Here is an 18,562-nt window from a genome sequence, read left to right on the forward strand (position 1 = left end):
CCTATGCTATCTCTGGTAAAGCAGCTGTTGCCAGTTGGGCCCCTATGCTATCTCTGGTAAAGCAGCTGTTGCCAGTTGGGCCCCTATGCTATCTCTGGTAAAGCAGCTATTGCCAGTTGGGCCCCTATGCTATCTCTGGTAAAGCAGCTGTTGCCAGTTTGGCTCTATGCTATCTCTGGTAAAGCAGCTGTTGCCAGTTCGGCCTCTATGCTATCTCTGGTAAAGCAGCTGTTGCCAGTTGGGCCCCTATGCTATCTCTGGTAAAGCAGCTGTTGCCAGTTGGGCCCCTATGCTATCTCTGGTAAAGCAGCTGTTGCCAGTTGGGCCCCTATGCTATCTCTGGTAAAGCAGCTGTTGCCAGTTGGACCCCTATGCTATCTCTGGTAAAGCAGCTGTTGCCAGTTGGGCCCCTATGCTATCTTTGCCAGCAGCAGTAGCTGGGGATTGCCTTTGGCAGCACAGTAGTTGCCAAGCAATGGGAGCTTTTCTTGTAACTATGTATGTTACCAGGGTGGGTCAGCAGTAGCTGCTAATTCCTGGTAATGCTTACTTTTCATGCAATTATATAGCAGCTTAGTAGCCCACTAGCACCTTCACAACCTTGATCTTTCATACACTCTCACGTTGTGGTGTAGCACATGCCTCATGTTTGGCATACTGCATGATAACCTCATGAAGTAGATGTCAGTCATCAAGAATAGGTTACACTACTTCCGAGCCATATCAGAGTATGTCAACCTAAACACAATCATAATTAAAAGTAGATATGTAGCAATACTGTCATAATTAGGTAAATGCATTCTGAAATTCAGCAATGTCTATAGCTTTCACTCTTCTGACAATATCAGCCTTCCTTAAAGGAGAATACTAAGTAAAAGTTGTATTTTTCATAGGGGTATAAGCATTCCAAAAGTCACCATGATTAAAATTGAACAAAATGTTTCTAACATCACAATAAACACGTAAAAAACGTACTTGTATTTCTTCCTATTATGGAAACACCCAACAGTTAATGAGCAGAATGAGTTAATGAGCATCGCGTGATGTGATGTCATGTGTGCCTATGGCTTCGTCTTTGATTTTACTTGATAACCTGACAGTGACCATGGATTCTGAAGCAGTACCAGATGCTCCTGATGTCATGTTTTACATGTATGTTAGAACGTATCAATACAAGTTTATTTTACATCTGGCAAGAAAAACTTCCAGTGAAGGCAAAGAATCAAGCGAAATGGAGGCACCACTTGAAGTCAGAATAAATTTTAAAATAGACGATATAATTTATCAGCAATTTTATTTCCCAGCAAAAACTGATACAGGTCAAACCAGCACAACCACCCCTATAAATAAATGACCAATCCCTAAGAAAATATTTGCAATATGATTTCAGTTCCTTTTGTGTTAAATTGGTGATTTTTAAAACAAACAAACAAACAAATTGATTGTCCCAGAAAATGTTTTAAAAAATTATGCTTCAGACACAGGAAAATAGAAATATGTCTGGTGCAAAACTTACACTGTTGCAAGGAATTATTTTAAAAATTACTGAAACAAATTAGGATCCTAGTTCTCATTAATAAATTATCTTGTCTCCATACAAGATCCCAGTCTGCTTGAGTGGAGATAATATAAGCAGCGCAGCTAAATTAGGTCATTACCTTAGAATGACTTCAGGTCAACCAGTGCGAAAACAGAACAACTATAACGGCACACAGTATAGACAAATAGCGAGTCTGATGCTGACACGCACAATTTGTCAAAAGGGAATACAATGAATGAGACAGGTACGTCATCATTTGCCATTGTATTTATAGATAATGGTTGTTTTTTCTGGTAGACTGCAATATTTGGGGCTCCAAACCGAAATGAAGGTTATAGCAAAACATTTTCAAGCTCATGGGAAATCTTTTACTGATTTTAATAATATATATTTCATCACAATCAGACATGAATTAATCAATGTTAAAAAATCTCATGATGGTATGTTGTAACATGTAATGATGTAGTATAAATGGAATATTATGAAATGAACATGAATTATTTTTGTACCAAATGAACGGTCTATAGTAATGGTTATGCTGATCGAAGACTATTTACCTCATCCGTGGTGCCTATTTCCATTGTTTGATGACCCAGGGCAACCCCAGGCAACACAATACCCCATCTTACCAATTACAAAAAAATATCAGAATAAAAGCGGTTTACTCATGATGGCTGACATAAGTCACATGTGACGCCATGAGCGTAAAAGGTCATGTGAGTTCACGGACTTGCTATTGGAATATGCATAATGGCCAAAGCTGAGATAGCAGAAAATGGTTTCACAATTAAAATTTAAATAATAATACTTTTGCATTAAAAATTGGGGAACATGTTTCTGATGACTTTATCTTTAACTCAGCAATTTTTCCAGTATTCTCCTTGAAATTCCATTTGCAATGTATCATCTCCAGCTACTTCTTATCTTGTTTGGTAATCTGACAGGAGTTTGGATATGATGAAACAACTGTCAATAAGAACATTCTTTGGTTCAAATGCTCAAAATCAAGCTCTGAAGTAACAGCAGGTTCCTGGAGACTTTTCTGTGAGTTGTGTCGGGCCGATAAAATACAGAATACAATGGCAACCTTTGTTTAATGTGATGTATAGATTGCTGCAATCAAGACTCACAACCCACCTTAGAAACACAAAAGAGGGTCCTGATGGTGGAGGTAAAAAAACAGCTTTGTCTGTTAACACAGGAACATGCAAATAGTAGACAAGCCATTGATTTATGTGAAATTGTCTATGTGAAAGACGATCTTCAAGCAGGAACATGACATTGTTCAGTTGATCAGAGGCTGATTCCTTGATCATCCTTTAACAATGCAAATAAAATTACTTATATCAAATACTCTTCTTCACCACATGAATTAATATTGCTATTGAATAATTTATGCCAGGAGATCTCTTATGTTACCTGAACATGAAACTTATGTGAGTATTGTGACCGCTGATCATTCCATCATGGAACATCCAAGTGATGAATGAAATGAACCAAATGTTTGCACACCGTGTGGGCACACCCGTCTCTTTTCTGACAAGGTATGCAGTGCAAGGAGCATGAAGAACAGGACAATGAGATCAAGTGAGGGTAAGTTACATTACATCAATTTGTTGTGGAAATATATTCCTGTTTTTCTTACATTGAATACCAGATGTAATGTTCTAATACTGGTGTAGTTTGTGTGTACACCAGCTCAGTTATTACAGTACAGCACTCAGTGTCTCTGATACATATAATAGTTTTATTCTTTTACCCTTGTTAATTCATCGTCATGATAATCTCCATGTGTTAATAAGATGTTTTCTGTCTCTCTTTAGTGTGCTGACAGAGGAGTGCTGACGTCTGTGATGAATCAAGGAAAACATACCTGCCAACTCTCATGGCTTGAGACTCACTCTGTTATTATTCATGTCACGCTCTCACAACTAAACTGATAAATCTCACAACAAACTTGGGCATGCATATTTTGACAACTTAAAATAAAGAAATACTTCATGGCACCAATTTTGAGACCCATACTTGATAAGTATCTCTTACAAAAGCTTTCAAAGTTTCATTCACATATCTTCAGCAGTTCCCATTGAAAAGACTATGCAGTTACTAAAATAACATGGATGGCGTGTGGTGTGTGGTCCTGTGCACAGAGCTCGGACCACGAATCAGTTGAAGTTAAGCAACGATGAGCTCGGACAGTCCTTGGATGGGTGACCGTGTTTGACAGCTTGACTCCTGAGAGTTTCTAGGACTCAGTCCTGCCCCACAACGAAGCACATGTGATACATGTGGTCTCACCTTAGGCAAGTGAGTTTGTTCAAAATTGCCTCTGTTCACCCAGCAGAAAATGGGTACCAGGTTGGATAAAGTCATGTGACTATAACCTTCTAGCGCCTAACAGGCAGCTTGGGTTATCCGGGGTAATAATCATCAGATTCTGATCAAGCGCCGTGAGCAATCACTTGGTGTTTGGAGACTGTGCGCTATAGAAGATGACTTATTATTATTATTAAAGGCCTAATTATTCATGGCATTCTTGACAAGAATCTCTTCAAGAAACATGCAAACTTTCATTCTTGTAACATAAGTAGATTCTGAGAAAACTGGTCCACTTTTATTGCGGCATGCATTGGTACTGATTTGAGACGATGACCTCTTTTATTTCTCTGATCTGGTAGTTTTTGTGTCCCCATTGAGGATGGGATAGTTAGATGTTCAAAGAGATTGACAGGCAGAAGAACTCTGTTCCTGTATTGCATGCCCCACTTTGGTGGGGATAACAATACCGTCTATTACCAGGACTGGGAGACTGGTACTAATACCTCAAATCTGGAATCTCTAAGCCCTGGCAACTTGCTAGCTCTTGCAAGGCAAGTAATGACAAATCAATGCCCATTTAATTCCCCCCCAGCAATGCAAAGCATCTGACAGACTCCTGCTGCTCAGTGCTGCTGATAGCAGAGTGTTACTTAGCAGAAAGCTACACAGCACTTAACAGCTCTAAATGTTTGCAATGCACTCCAGGTTATTCTGGTGTAATGGTGTAATAGTCTGGTGCAGTACCTCCCATAAGTTGGCTGTTTCCAATTACAGGGTATTACATAGATGAGGTTTGGATATTTGATGCACACTAACAGCCATTTCCAAAGTATATTATATAAAATTACAGTGACACTACCAATTAGTAAAAAACCAACAAATGTTGTGGTAAAAATTAGGATTTGGATCTGGATTTGTACAACATGAAATAATGTTAAACATATAACATGGGATCAAACGAAAGTGTCCAGTTATCCCGATTTTCTAATTAAGTGAATCTTGATAATTTGTGTTGGCGTACAGAAAATGAGACCCCAACATGAAATAAGATACCTATAGAGAACAGTGCAAATTTACAATAAATCATTCACTACATATTTCTATTCTATGAATCAATAACTTGACCATGTTTTATTGTTTGCAACTGAAACATGCATGCATAGATGACTACTTTCTTAAGCATACTAAAGGTAATCAAACATCTTTGGCAAAGCTGTCAACATTTTAGAATGGACAGTTTTTCCAACAGGGAACAATAATTCATGTAATGATTTGAGCAGAGAATTAAAGAGTTTCATATCAGTGCCTGTAGTTGATATGGAAGGTGGATTGCCAACCATGTGATGTAGTTCAAGTGGTGATACCCCATTAGTCAGACACCCCAGTTGTCAGACACTTGAGTGAGGGTGGACAAGGCACACCCCTACAGTAACAATAGATCGGTCCTAATTAGTATATCCCCTGTTCTTTAGGATCGAGTGAGTGAGTGAATTTAGTTTTACGCCGCACCCAGCAATATTCCAGCTATATGGCGGCGGTCTGTAAATAATCGAGTCTGGACCAGACAATCCAGTGGTCAACAGCATGAGCATCAATCTGCACAATTTGGAACCGATGACATGTGTCAACCAAGTCAGCGAGCCTGACCACCCGATCCCGTTAGTCGCCTCTTACGACAAGCATTGGTTACTGAAGATCAATATTCTAACCCGGACCTTCATGGTCTAGGATCAAATGACAAGCATAACACAATGTTTGCTTTGAATTATAAGGACATAATAAGCCTTATCTAATTGGCTTATCTCTTGCACAACTCCCACAGGTCAGCCTTGACTGTTAAGGTTTAATCCCTATTAATTGATATACTCACATAATATCAAGAGTCTTCTTGTGCATAGTTGATAGTGTGGCTTTATTATTATTGTGATGAACCAATAAAAAAAAGCAACTTGAGACTGACTTCTCAACTCAGGTCGGATGTTTTTATATGTTTCCAAAAATGTCTGTACAGCACAATAATGGCAGGTTTGCAGAAAGTAGAGTTCATCACATCGCAGAGAGGCACGATTCAGGTGCTCTTTGATCGCCATGTATACCACAAGAACAAGACGAGGACGACTTGTGTGCACTGGAGATGCACTGTCAAGACGTACCATGAAGTGCGCAACAGTTGGAGACTTTGTAAGAAATTCCACTGAACACAACCATCCACCGCCTATTAACACAACTACTGACTGACTGAGTTTGGTTTTACGCCGCTTTTAGCAATATTCCAGCAACATCACGGCGGGGGACACCAGAAATGGGCTTCACACAACTAGAATCGACTTCATCAGCTCGATGAGAAAGTGTGCCTGAGAAGAACCCATGATGTCTATGCCAGCACTCTACCAAGACGAACTACTGAAGTACAATGAAGACGATGCTGTACACCTGCCCTCCTACTCCAGTCTTGACAGCGTGCTGTACAGATACAGAAGTCACACAATCCCAAGACTGCCACTGACCCTTCAACTGGATGGTATGTGGATGGATGGTTACCTTCAACGACTACATGGTCACTACGTGGGTGGATGATGACTCTCTGTTTAGGCTGTCCTTGTGGAATCATCATGAGACCGAGGACCAACAACTGCCTTGAGGGATTAATAGCCGTCTGAATGCCAGCCTGTCAAGTCGTCACCCGAATGTCTTCAGACTGATCAAGATTCTCAAGAAAATTGAGAAGGCAGACGATTTGAAGATCATCCTCCGCCACGCAAGAAAGTTTACAGGGAGATCAACCACCAACTTGGTCGATTAAGAGAGCAGTTGGAGCAAGACTCCAATGCAGTATTTGGGTGCTGTTGGAAAGCTTGTGAAGCTTGGCTGAATTTGACTTTGTAAGTCCATACTTTGCCAGTAGTGCTAGAGAATGTGACAATTTTATTTATATGTATGTGATATTGTGAAAAAGTAACAATTATGATGAAAATTACAAAACATGCTATAAAAGATATTGTAAACCAAAAGTCACTGTGTTCTTTAATCTGATTGGTTGAAAAACGTGGTCAAATGGTATTCAATTCCCGGAAATTCACTGCGTATTAATACATACAAACATCGCTCACGCCATTGTGTTGTTATGTCGTCAGCTGTGATGACGTCATTCAAATCATATTGTGACGTAAAGTCCGAATGACGTCACAAATGAGCAGTTCCAGATGCTACCATGGGAGACAGCCGAAACTGCCGGCTGATGACATTGCACTGCTGTACCCGTACACGATGTCAATGAGTGCAGACACAAAAACGTGTGCGGACCTTTTGGTTTACTTTTGTGTTTACAATGTCGATAAACATCATGTGTTCGCCAATTTCTGGGTGTTATTGAGTATTTGAAGCACGGGAATATTCCATTTGAAACCTCCGGCTGACGCCGTTGGTTCTAAATGAATTCCCGTGGTTCAAATACTCAATAACACCCGGAAATTGGCCAACACATGATGTTTATCTCCTAAATAAAACTGGTCTCAAAAATGGTATTGTGTATTCATAGTCTAAAAAATCTCAATTGTCTCCTTATGTCTGACTAATGGGGTAACAGTTGGATTAGTCCATTAACCCTAATGGGTAACAGCCTTCCCAAATTTGACATGGAGACTTGTTAAAAATCATTGACAAATGAAATGAAAGTATTTCACATGAAGGTAAGATAATGCATTATGTTACCTATATAATTGGGCAGGTTGCCATTCACAGCCAATTTCCACCCTCAGCCGAGTTCTTCCTCGAACAATGAACTTGATAAAATGAGGTAATGCACCCAAATCAAATTCACCTAGTCAAGATTATCATTATACATCTACTGAAAGATACAAAATTTGACAAAGGTCATTGACAATATGAAATCAGGCTTTTGTGTATTGAGCAGCCATCCAGATCAAGTACACTTCTATGAAATGCATAATACAAGGACAGTTCTTCCAAACCATGAGAATTGTTTTGTCTTCTCTTGCATAAAGCTTCACAGATAAGATTTAAGATGCTGGTGTCCGAAAGATGGCACATAATATTGTCACATGCGGCTGTACAGTGGGTGGAAAACTGATAGATTGCATGGACCAGTGGAAAGAAATTACTTCTGTTGTTCATAGAGATAGTAGAATTTGAAACAGGCCTTTATGAGGTGTGGACATAAACCTGCATAACTCACTGATCTCGAGGTCAACTGGATTATTTTACTCCACACTTTTGGCTTTGGCAGCTGCCTTATATTCATGATATATTTACATGTTATAATGTCATATGCCAAACCATGGCCATGCCTATAAGAACAATGCAATATGATAGTGGATTAAAATGGCCAAGGTGTGCAGGTACTAGGGGTACTATCTGGTAAGCTGCAAGTTTTTCCTGCTATTTGGCCATCTTGCTGATTTGAATAATGCTGTTGTTAGTTTTCTCACAACTAAAGGAATTGTGCTGTGATGACAGAGCTGCAATGTAAGTCTTGACTGTGTTATGGAGTGATGAGTGACTGACAGATAAACAATAAAGTTCAGAACCTGATATGTGACTGGCCACATCTCCAGCAGCAGGTGTGTGATGACTGGCATTGATGCAGCCTGTATGCTGACCATGTGTTTGCAGACAGCGATTGTAGCAACAAGCATCCTGCTTCAGGTCAGCCATACTGCATGGGATACATGTGGGTTACTGTTCTTTTGCTGCAGCCTGGAAGTGTTTGCTTCATCACTCTGGGGCCTCGGTAGACTGATCCTTAATTATTGCAGCTACTGTCTGATTGCCACAGTGGAAGAGGACATTTTTGTTTGCAAGTTACTGGTCCCAAAGTGAGAAGGGTGGTGTCATGGGGAAGAGATGCAAGAGGATCATGTCTCATGTTGTTCCACCCAAAACCCAGAGGTAAGGCCAACTGTTGCTGGACCATTTGCCCTGCAGCAGGTAGGCACTGAAGCAACAAAAAATGATTTTGGAAGAGGCTAAGAGGCTAAAACATATCACAGCAACCTCTCCATGTCCTGGATTGACCACACAAAAAAACATATGACTCTGTTCCTCATGAATGGCTTCTGAAGACACTTCATTGTATTGACCTCTCTGAGCGACTACTTGATTTACTCAAGTCTGTAATCAGTTGCTGGTTGACTCAACTTGAGATGTACTGGCAAAGACACGGTGCAGACTTCGGAATCTATTCCAATAGGAAAGGGAATATTCCAAGGGGACTCCTTTAGTCCTTTGCTTTTTTGTTTGTCTTAAAATCCTTTGAACTTTCTGCTCAATAAAGAGGAGGTTACAATCCCGGACCTCCTGAGCACAGATCCCCAACACCGCTTACTCATGTCCTTGACATCAAATTCTTGCCAAAGGAGATACCAATTTGAAAGAGCAGGTTCTCCTTGCCGGGTACTTTTCTCATGATATTGGCATGTCATCTGGACTCGACAAATGTAACACTCTTCATTTGAAACGTGGCCAAATAATTAATGATGGTTTGGTCAAGTTAAAATGAGGAGTTATTTAGCATCTTGAGGAAGATCAGGCCTACACCTATCTTTGAATGCAAGTTCGAGGCAAGCTGCAGAATGCCCAAATTCAAGAAAAACTTCGGGCCGAACATAACACTTGCTTAAAGAAAATCTGTTAAATGCTCAAAACAAGATCAAAGCCACCAATACTTTTGCTGTGCCAGTCCTTTCCTTTTCCTTTGGAGTAGTTGATTGGACCAAACAAGACATCTAGAGTCTTGACCGTCTGACCAGAAGGATCATGTCTGATAACAGACCCACCAGCCTCGTTCATCTCTCAATCGTTTATATATGCTAATCAATTCTGGAGGTCGGGGACTGATTAATATGGAGGCTCTTCACAAAAGAATTTATTGTGTACTTTTGCACATATTTATTTATCGGGTGATCCTCTGGTGATGCATGTCAAGACTCATGATGAAAGTAAGGAATTTCACAGCTATTTTAAGCATGCCAAGGTTGTTTGACAAAATCTGAAATTTGAGGTTGATTTTGTTGATGACAATGTACTGCTGGACGATACAGCGATGGGGGTAAACCAGGTGAAGTCCTTTACCAAGTCTGCCCAGAGTTGGTCATTTGTGGAGAAACTTTCTGAGAAACCATTGCATTGTGTGTACATGCAGTGTGTGGAACAGAACAGTAATCCAACCGACTCCTTCCCCTGAATGAAATGTGAAACAGAGGGCTTTCTTTTTGCTGCCCAGGACCAGCCACTTCCCACTCGCAGTCGCCAAAATGTGATTCTTAAACAAAATATCAATATGAAATGTTGATTGTGTAATGAATTTACAGAGACTGTCCAACACCTTGTCAGTGGATCCCCTTCCTTGCCACAAAACAACATATCTTAAAATACTTGATGGCATGGCTCATTGGTTCTACTACCATCTTCGCCATGCCTGTAGCTTTGACTCTGAGGTCCATCCATGGTATGACCCTAAACATGTTCAAGGCATTATGGAAAAAACATACTTTTAACCTTTATCTTACCAATACTAGATCCCTTGGTCAGAAACACTCTAAATTTACAGGAGAGTCTCATAATGATGTGACTAGGAAAAATCCAAAATTTCATAGTTATATCAAGAACAGTTCTAGAGGTACAGGTATGAGGTTCTAGAGGAACATTTGAAGGATCATCGTGAAAAACGAAATGAAACTATATTTTTGTAACACATCTTTTATTGCTTTGAAATTTAGTGAACAAAACTTTCTCGATGATGCAGGAATGTTCTGGGAAGTGCTAGGTCATGAAATGTTGTTTTACAATCACATTAATTATGATGATGAGGTGGTATGTAACGTACAGTAGATTGGTATTGAAAAAACTTCCCTTGAACCAGGTCATCTGGTTTTAATGGGAGATTTATCCATGTTGATTCTGTGTCTGACTCCTTTGCTAAATCTTTGTGTGACATACTTGCATATTTCTATCTCCTACAGCATGTGTCTGGTCCAACTCATCAGTCATAACCAAGGATAGTTGTGATATTCTGGTCTGATAACTGATATCTGATCATTCACTTATTCAGTGCTTTGTCAACAAAATCTTGATCGTGATCTTGATCACTGAACCTAAGCAAGTGAGAAAAGAAATTAGCTATCTGAAGACTTGAAATAGAGACATTAGGCAGTTTTCTGTTGACATTGAATCTTTTGAGCTGCTACAGTCACTCTCTGATTCTTGTGGAGTTGATGATTAGACTAATGTGTTAACTACTTGCTTATCACGAATATTGGATAATCATGCTCCTCTGAAGTCTAGTTATGTTGCCATTCATCCTCACTGTGGCTGCAAGCAGAAACAGATATGCCATGCAGCTGAAAAATAATGGCGCCATTCAAAATTGGAAATTCATCGCCAGCTGTTCAAAACTGTAAGGAATAATGTCAATAAAGCTTTAGCAGCAGCCAAACGGGCATTTGTATGCACCTCGATAGAATGCAACTGTAGCAATTTCAAGGAATTATATTCCTTGTTGAACAGTCTCTCGAAGCGGGATACAAATTGTACTCTAGCCAACAGATTTGCAGCTTTCTTCCACACCAAGATATGGGATATACACCAAGAACTTGATATTAGATGTACTCTGCAGAATCAGGTTTTCAATGAGTAATGTTTCAGTGGTCTCCTTAACCTGTCCGGAGGAAATATTATATCCAAAGTAAAAGAAACTTCTAGCCTGGAAGCCATACCAACATGGCTGTTTAAATCAAGCTTGGGTTCTCTCAACAGTCCATTATCCAATGTGGTCAACAGCTCATTGAAGGATGCCACGGTTCCCAAAGTTTTCAAACAAGCAGTCGTCACTCCTCTCATTAAAAAGGCCAATTTAATTCCAGGTGAGTTAAAAAACTACCGGCCAGTATCTAATCTGTCTTTCATTTCAAAATGTTTGGAAAAAATTATTTAACAAAGGCTTGAAAAACACCTACTCAATAACGACCTGCTTACGACCAGAGTGCCTACAATCAAAACAAAGCTCTGAGACAGCGCTTGTTCGTGTCCATAACGACGGCATGAGGGCAATGACGATAAATCAAGAAGGACCAGCAGGGTGACATTTCTGCTGGTCCTTCTTGATTTATCGTCAGCCTTAGACACCATAGATCACACGATTTCTGCTTTCAAGATTGGCGATGTTACCTCACTTCTGACAACAGTTAACATTGGTAATCCGCAGGATTCAGTTCTGGGGCCTTTGCTTTTCAGCATATACATCCTTCCAGTAGGTGATATAATCAGGAAACACAGTTTGATGTTTCATCTCTATACTGACAACAATCAGATCTACATATCTATAAAGTCATCTGAAACCGCTACTGGAATCAGCTGAACTGAAGCCTGTGTGAATGAGGTCAGATCCTGGATGACTGTGAATTTTCTCAACTCAAATGACAGTAAAAAAGGATTTCTACTACTTGGTTCTAAACAGCAGCTTTGAAAGTGTCTGTCACTTAACATTGGCAACAGCAATGTCGATACCACTCCATCTGCAAAACATCCAGTATGTGCCTTGAAAAAAATGTCAAGAACTTAATCAAAACTTGCTTCTTCCACATTCACAACATCTGTAAAATCTGCCATCAGCACAGTGCAAGAGGAATCTGGACTCATCAGTGAAGAGAACATGTCTCCACTCAAGTGCTCTCCACTAGGCGTGTTGTCTGCACCACTGCTGTCGTTGACGTGATGTCAAACTTTACCATCTGGCAGGATGTCTAGCACATATTCCCTTCTGCAACCAGATGCCGATGAATGGTCCTTGGCGATATCCTGTCGACACCAGGAACTGTTCGGGCTGTCAGTGTGGCTGGAGTGAATCTTTGGCACAGATGGGTGGTTCAAATCCAACGATCGTTGCGTGGCATGGTTACAGGTGGACAGTTGTTTTGGGGACAGTCTGAAACGACAGCGCTTTGTTGATAACAAGCAGCATATGGTGTTCCTGTGCACATTAAACTGCTGTGCAATGTTGCATTGGAGTGTTCTGGTTTCTAGCATTCCAATCGTTTGCCATCTTTAATTTTCAGTTAGCTTTGGCATAGAGAAATGCAAGCAGATTCTTCCAAATGTGTGCTTTTGGACCCATGGATGTCTAAACAATGATTCAAGGTTTAGAGCCTCACTTTTTAAAGGGCATGTCGTATGTCTTTTTTTCCATGAACTTCTTGAAGGCATGAAAAACTACCATTAGGGCGGTGTTTGGGTTATAGATTAAATGTATTATAAAGAATAATCAAATTTTCTCATTTATATAAACAAATGTGTTTATTATGCCTTACCTTCTACATCTCTTAGAAAGAGTGGTATGCTAAGGATCCATAGGATTGATGTATGGAAGGTTTGTAGCTGGTGTATGGCATGAGAATATCAAGGCCACTATTGGAAGTGGTTTAACAGCATCAGGACCTGGACCATGGAAATTCCATCGAAACATACCATCCTTTTCATTATTCATGGGTGGAAATAACCCATTGCCCAATGCCCCAGTCCAGTGTTTTTTTCTGTCGGGCTAGCAAATTTTTATGTCACACTATACAGGTGTCCAGTTGACTTTCCAATGTTAATTATGTTGTTTATTTACATTTACATCGGCTGGTGTAGTGGAAGAATTATCAGGGCAAGTGATTTCACATGTGCCACTGTACCGGAGTACACTAGCAATTTTAAAGTTATTTCCATCCCTGATTATTCCCCAGAATTTGACAGTTTGATATGATTTCAAGATTAGATCCATCTTAGTGAATACTGAGCAAGGCATCTGGAATGATGGTTTAAAAAAAATACCAGGTTCTTATTCCTGAAGTGCTGAATTGAGGGGAAGAGACCCAATCTGGATGGAAATAACTTCAGAAGTCTATTAAGAGCATTGTCTGTACCCACCAGTTTGTAGGTATATTCAGACTGTAATAGTGATTTGGTAATTGCAGGAATTATCATGTGCTATATTGTGCATCACAACAATGATTGGTGATATGATGATCCCACACAGCAGATATGATAACTCCCTTAAACACAATGTAAAATACATACATGTGTCAGGTCACGTCACGTCACGCCATGTCACATACTATACTATACATTCATGTGTCTCAGGGACACAAGCACCCCAGTAAGGTATACATGCTTTCAATGCCTTAAAATAAAAGGCACAACTAAGCACAATGTATGTTATACTCACACTCTCACAGACAAATCCTTTCTCATACACACTTCTGCACCCACATGGATACACCCCACATGCATATACCCCACATGCATACACCCCACATGCATACACCCCACATGCATACATCCACATGCATACACCCCACATGCATACACCCACATGCATACACCCCACATGCATACACCCACAGTAATATAAACTACATATATGCACTATCAGCACACATTTACCAATACTATTTATAGAACTATGTAGATAATGATTTATATCTTACAACACTCAGTGTACTGAACTACTACACATAGTTCTACAACTTAACTAAAACTACTAAATACAGTAATTAAATTATATTTAACTCCTACAGGAATTATTACTAATCACAACACAAACCAATGTAGCATGTATTTACAACAATAGTTCATATGATGTGGATGATATTGTCAACTGTTCTATATTACATGTAACTGAAATAAATGTCTCGTTAAGAAGACAAAAATATCAGAATGTGCATTATTACGTAACTAAGGAATTAGTAGCAAGTGCTCAAGTTTGGTTGGAGAGCTGCTACCATACTTTACTAAGTTATTTAACCAAGTTTACAACTCAGCAACTACAGTACATATAATGAGACATTATCACCTCCCCAATATTCTGCATCCGGATGCAGATGAAATAAGGGAGGTATCCTGACTCCACACATGCTGGGTTCAGGTGGGGACGTACTGTTAAAGTGTCATCTGTGATACACATAAGAGGTGACAAATTATGGATGTTAACATCTGGAATAAGAGGGACACGTCATTTCAGGTTGTAAAGGACTAAGAATATGTTCCCTCATATTACAGAAGTTGACATCATAAACTTTCATCCTTAAAGATACTATTAATATCTGAACTATACTGAAAGGCAAAAGAAACGTCGTAATATTGGAGTGAGTTTAGGTTTACGCTGCTTTTAGCAATATTCCAGCAATATCACGGCGGGGGACACCAGAAATGGACTTAACACATTCTGCCCATGTGGGGAATTGAACCCGGGTTTTCGGCGTGACGAGTGAACGCCTTAACCACTAGGCTACCCCACCACCCCCGTAATATTGGAGGTAAGGTGAGGTGAAATTGGGTTTAACGTCTTGTTTGAGAATATTTCGCTCATAAGACGACGTGCATGCGTGTGTATGTGTATGTGCGGCATCTTGTACTAGCCCAGACTTAAGCTGGTTTTATAGTGCTAGCCCACTGAGATATCATGCCGCAGTGAAGCATGAATACCCCACTCAGACACATTATACTGACTCCGAGCCAACCAGTCCTTGTTGTACCCATTAATTCCGAGCGCCAGGCAGGGACCAACAAGTACCATATTTTAACGTCTTTTGGTATGACGTGGTTGAGGATCGAACCCGCGACCTTCTGCTCTCTGGGCGGACGCCCTAACCACTACACCACGGAGGTGGTCTCGTAATATTGGAAATGACATTTAAGTATCAATGGAGTATTTGAAGCACAGCTGCAGAAAACAAGTGAACGATTGCCATTCAAGCCGGCAATTAATGCCTGAATGCATGCATGATGTACGTGCATCTTGATTTCAATGTTATGTTTGCGTGAACTCTACCCTTTCCACAAACAAAAACGTCAATAATCTCAATCTCAAACAATACTTTATTGGGCAAAGCAGGCTTTACAACCACGATTCATGTTTTCCTCAAACTTGACTTCCGGTGTATATTTAAAAAAAATAGGTTCACATGCTCCATTGATACTTAAATGTCATTTCCAATATTATGATGTTTCTTTTGCCTTTCAGTATATTTATTGACAGTTTACAGTAAAGAAGACTTCCGTTAAAGATTAACATTTTATTGTGTAGTGACGGTCAAAATACAAGATTAAAGGCACCGATGTGATAGAGGTAGTATTCTTAGCATGAATTATTTTGACTTGTACTATATGGCTGAAGAGAACAACAGACCCACCTTTGCATGTGCTTGTGATGAGTCCTACTGTTGGGCTGGAAAAGCTTTCCACTTACCGGTAATGGGCCCAAGGTATTGTCTCAGTTTGATAGTGACTTAGATACATGTGTTTGTCATTTATTACAATTCGCACAAAGGTGTCTGCTTTTAGTGGAGATTTCATATGATTAAGGAAACATTCCTGTCCCTTGTCACATTATCTTTCAATAAAATGTCCTCTGGTTTCAATACAGTGATATTATCTCTGCTCAGTAGAAACTTTTACCATGGTCACCCTGAAAAGGCCTTGACTATTTTGACAGCAGCAATCATCATTTGCTCATCACAACTAAACACAGTATGACACAGGACATGAGAGTAAGGGACATGGTGGTTTGACCTCGTAGCACATGGTCATGATTATCAACTCCTTGTCACAGAAAACTGAAGCCATGACTTGGCCAATGATGTCAAATGATTCTAGTTTAGTGTCAAGTTTCTAGCTTTCAGAAAACCAGAAACAGATTTGGGAACTCATGTGTTATGTTCTCAGAAATGATATTGTTCACACCTTACATTACATGATACTATATTCATGAGCCCACAAACTTTTATATTTCTGTTTGTATGCCGTGGAGAATGGGTTCAGTAACAAATATGAAGAAAACACTAACCACAGGTAAAGTCAGTCTGTTTATCAATAACAGGTGCAGTTTATCCTTATTTATAACTAAATACATGGATGCTAGTGCTTAAGAGTATTCCAAAGACAGACTAAAACTGCCAGTTGCTGGATACTGAGGTTACTAATGATTACTATCTTCTTCTTCCTCAGCTTCGGTATTTCCAGGATCCTGTTGTGGCCAGTCTCCAACACCTTGATACATATGACAGAAAGGACTTAGCTGACAAAGCTGAAGCCTATGCAAATTTATCTCAAGTGATCCCAAACATACCTAGGGTAAGGCTGTAAGATTTGGTTTCACTCACAGATTCCTTTATATACAAACCTGTTCATATGTATCTTTCTGTTTCCATGTCCATGGACCCATGAAGGTCCGGGTTAGAATGAACCTTCAGTAACCCATGCTTGTCGTAAGAGGCGACTACCGGGATTGGGTGGTCAGGCTCACTGGCTTGGTTGACACGTGTCATCCGTTGCAAATTGCGCAGATCGATGCTCATGCTGTTGATCACTGGATTGTCTGGTCCAGACTCGATTATTTACAGACCGCCGCCATATAGCTGGAATATGTCTGAGTGCGGCGTAAAACTAAACTCACTCACTCACTTCATGTCCATGGCGACCGCCTCCGTGGTGTAGTGGTTAGAGCGTCCGCCCGGAGAGCGGAAGGTCGCGGGTTCGATCCCCGACCGCGTCATACCTAAAGACGTTAAAATATGGTACTTGTTGGTCCCTGCCTGGCGCTCGGAATTAATGGGTACAACAAGGACTGGTCAGCTCGGAGTCAGTATAATGTGTCTGAGTGGGGTATTCATGCTTCACTGCGGCGTGGTATCTCAGTGGGCTAGCACTATAAAACCAGCTTAAGTCTGAGCTAGTACAAGCAGCCGCACATACACATACACACGCATGCACGTCGTCATATGAGCGAAATATTCTCAAGTACGACGTTAAACCCAATTTCACCTCACCTCACCTCATGTCCATGTCATGAAGACATCGCTATGACTTTGTGATGTTTGTGTGTTTGTTGGAAGCAAGACACTTACACATGACTCCTGAATGCAAGGAGCACACAATGATTGTTTAGCTATCTGGAGCTCATAAAATCACATGTATTTACTGCAACCATAAACAGTGCCACAGCTTGCTGGAAAACAATATCTGTGTGCTGTTGGTGATCTGCAGAAGGAATGGTACAAAATTATATTGCCAGACATTATAAAATTCATCAAAACACAATAAGATATCTTTGGAGATGTTATCTAGGGCAGGACAACCATATTTGGTTGGTGCATCCAAACAGTTGATACCAAACTGCCACATTGACAGCCTGGATTTCCTGTGTTGAGACCATTAATGGCTGAACAATATGTAACCACTTGTGGGAACACAACACCTGACAGTTTACCATTTTCAGACGAGTCAAGGTTTCAACTAGAAAGATCTGATGATTGAGTGAGGGTCTGCAGGCATCTGGGAAAATGTTGGTATATCGATCCTAGGTTTGCTCAGTGTTTTCAGTATGGGGATGGAAATGTAATAGCATGTTGGTGGTATCACAATTCATCATTGTTAATTGCAATGGTCATGTTCCACCCTATGTTCAAATGCTGGTTCATTCCAGAGGGATGATGCCCACCCACACCTTACATGTGTTGTAACAGATGTCTTGAAAGCAACATACCATTGCTTTGTTTACTGCCATGACCGGTAGACCTTTTACCTCAAAGAAGATATCTCGGATGAGATGGATTGACAGCTCTGGCAGGACCAGAACCAACCAGTAATACTGGCTCAGTTTGGCCATCTTTTGGAACAACATCCCCCTGTTTTCAGTCTTGTGGTGAT

General features: G+C 40.2%; 1 protein-coding gene across 1 annotated transcript in view; it reads left to right on the forward strand.

Annotated features, from left to right (window-relative positions):
- The window catches only part of LOC124286347 (SCY1-like protein 2), a 163,829-nt gene that overhangs the window by 20,244 nt on the left and 125,023 nt on the right, over window positions 1-18,562 (forward strand). Inside the window, exon 7 of the mRNA XM_046722711.1 lies at window positions 16,862-16,987. Coding sequence (XP_046578667.1) covers window positions 16,862-16,987 — 126 coding nt within the window. The remainder of the gene's footprint in view (window positions 1-16,861; window positions 16,988-18,562) is intronic.

Source organism: Haliotis rubra, unplaced genomic scaffold (genome assembly GCF_003918875.1).
Source record: "Haliotis rubra isolate DU_JTF1 unplaced genomic scaffold, ASM391887v1 Scf110, whole genome shotgun sequence".
Taxonomy (NCBI): Eukaryota; Metazoa; Mollusca; class Gastropoda; order Lepetellida; family Haliotidae; genus Haliotis; species Haliotis rubra.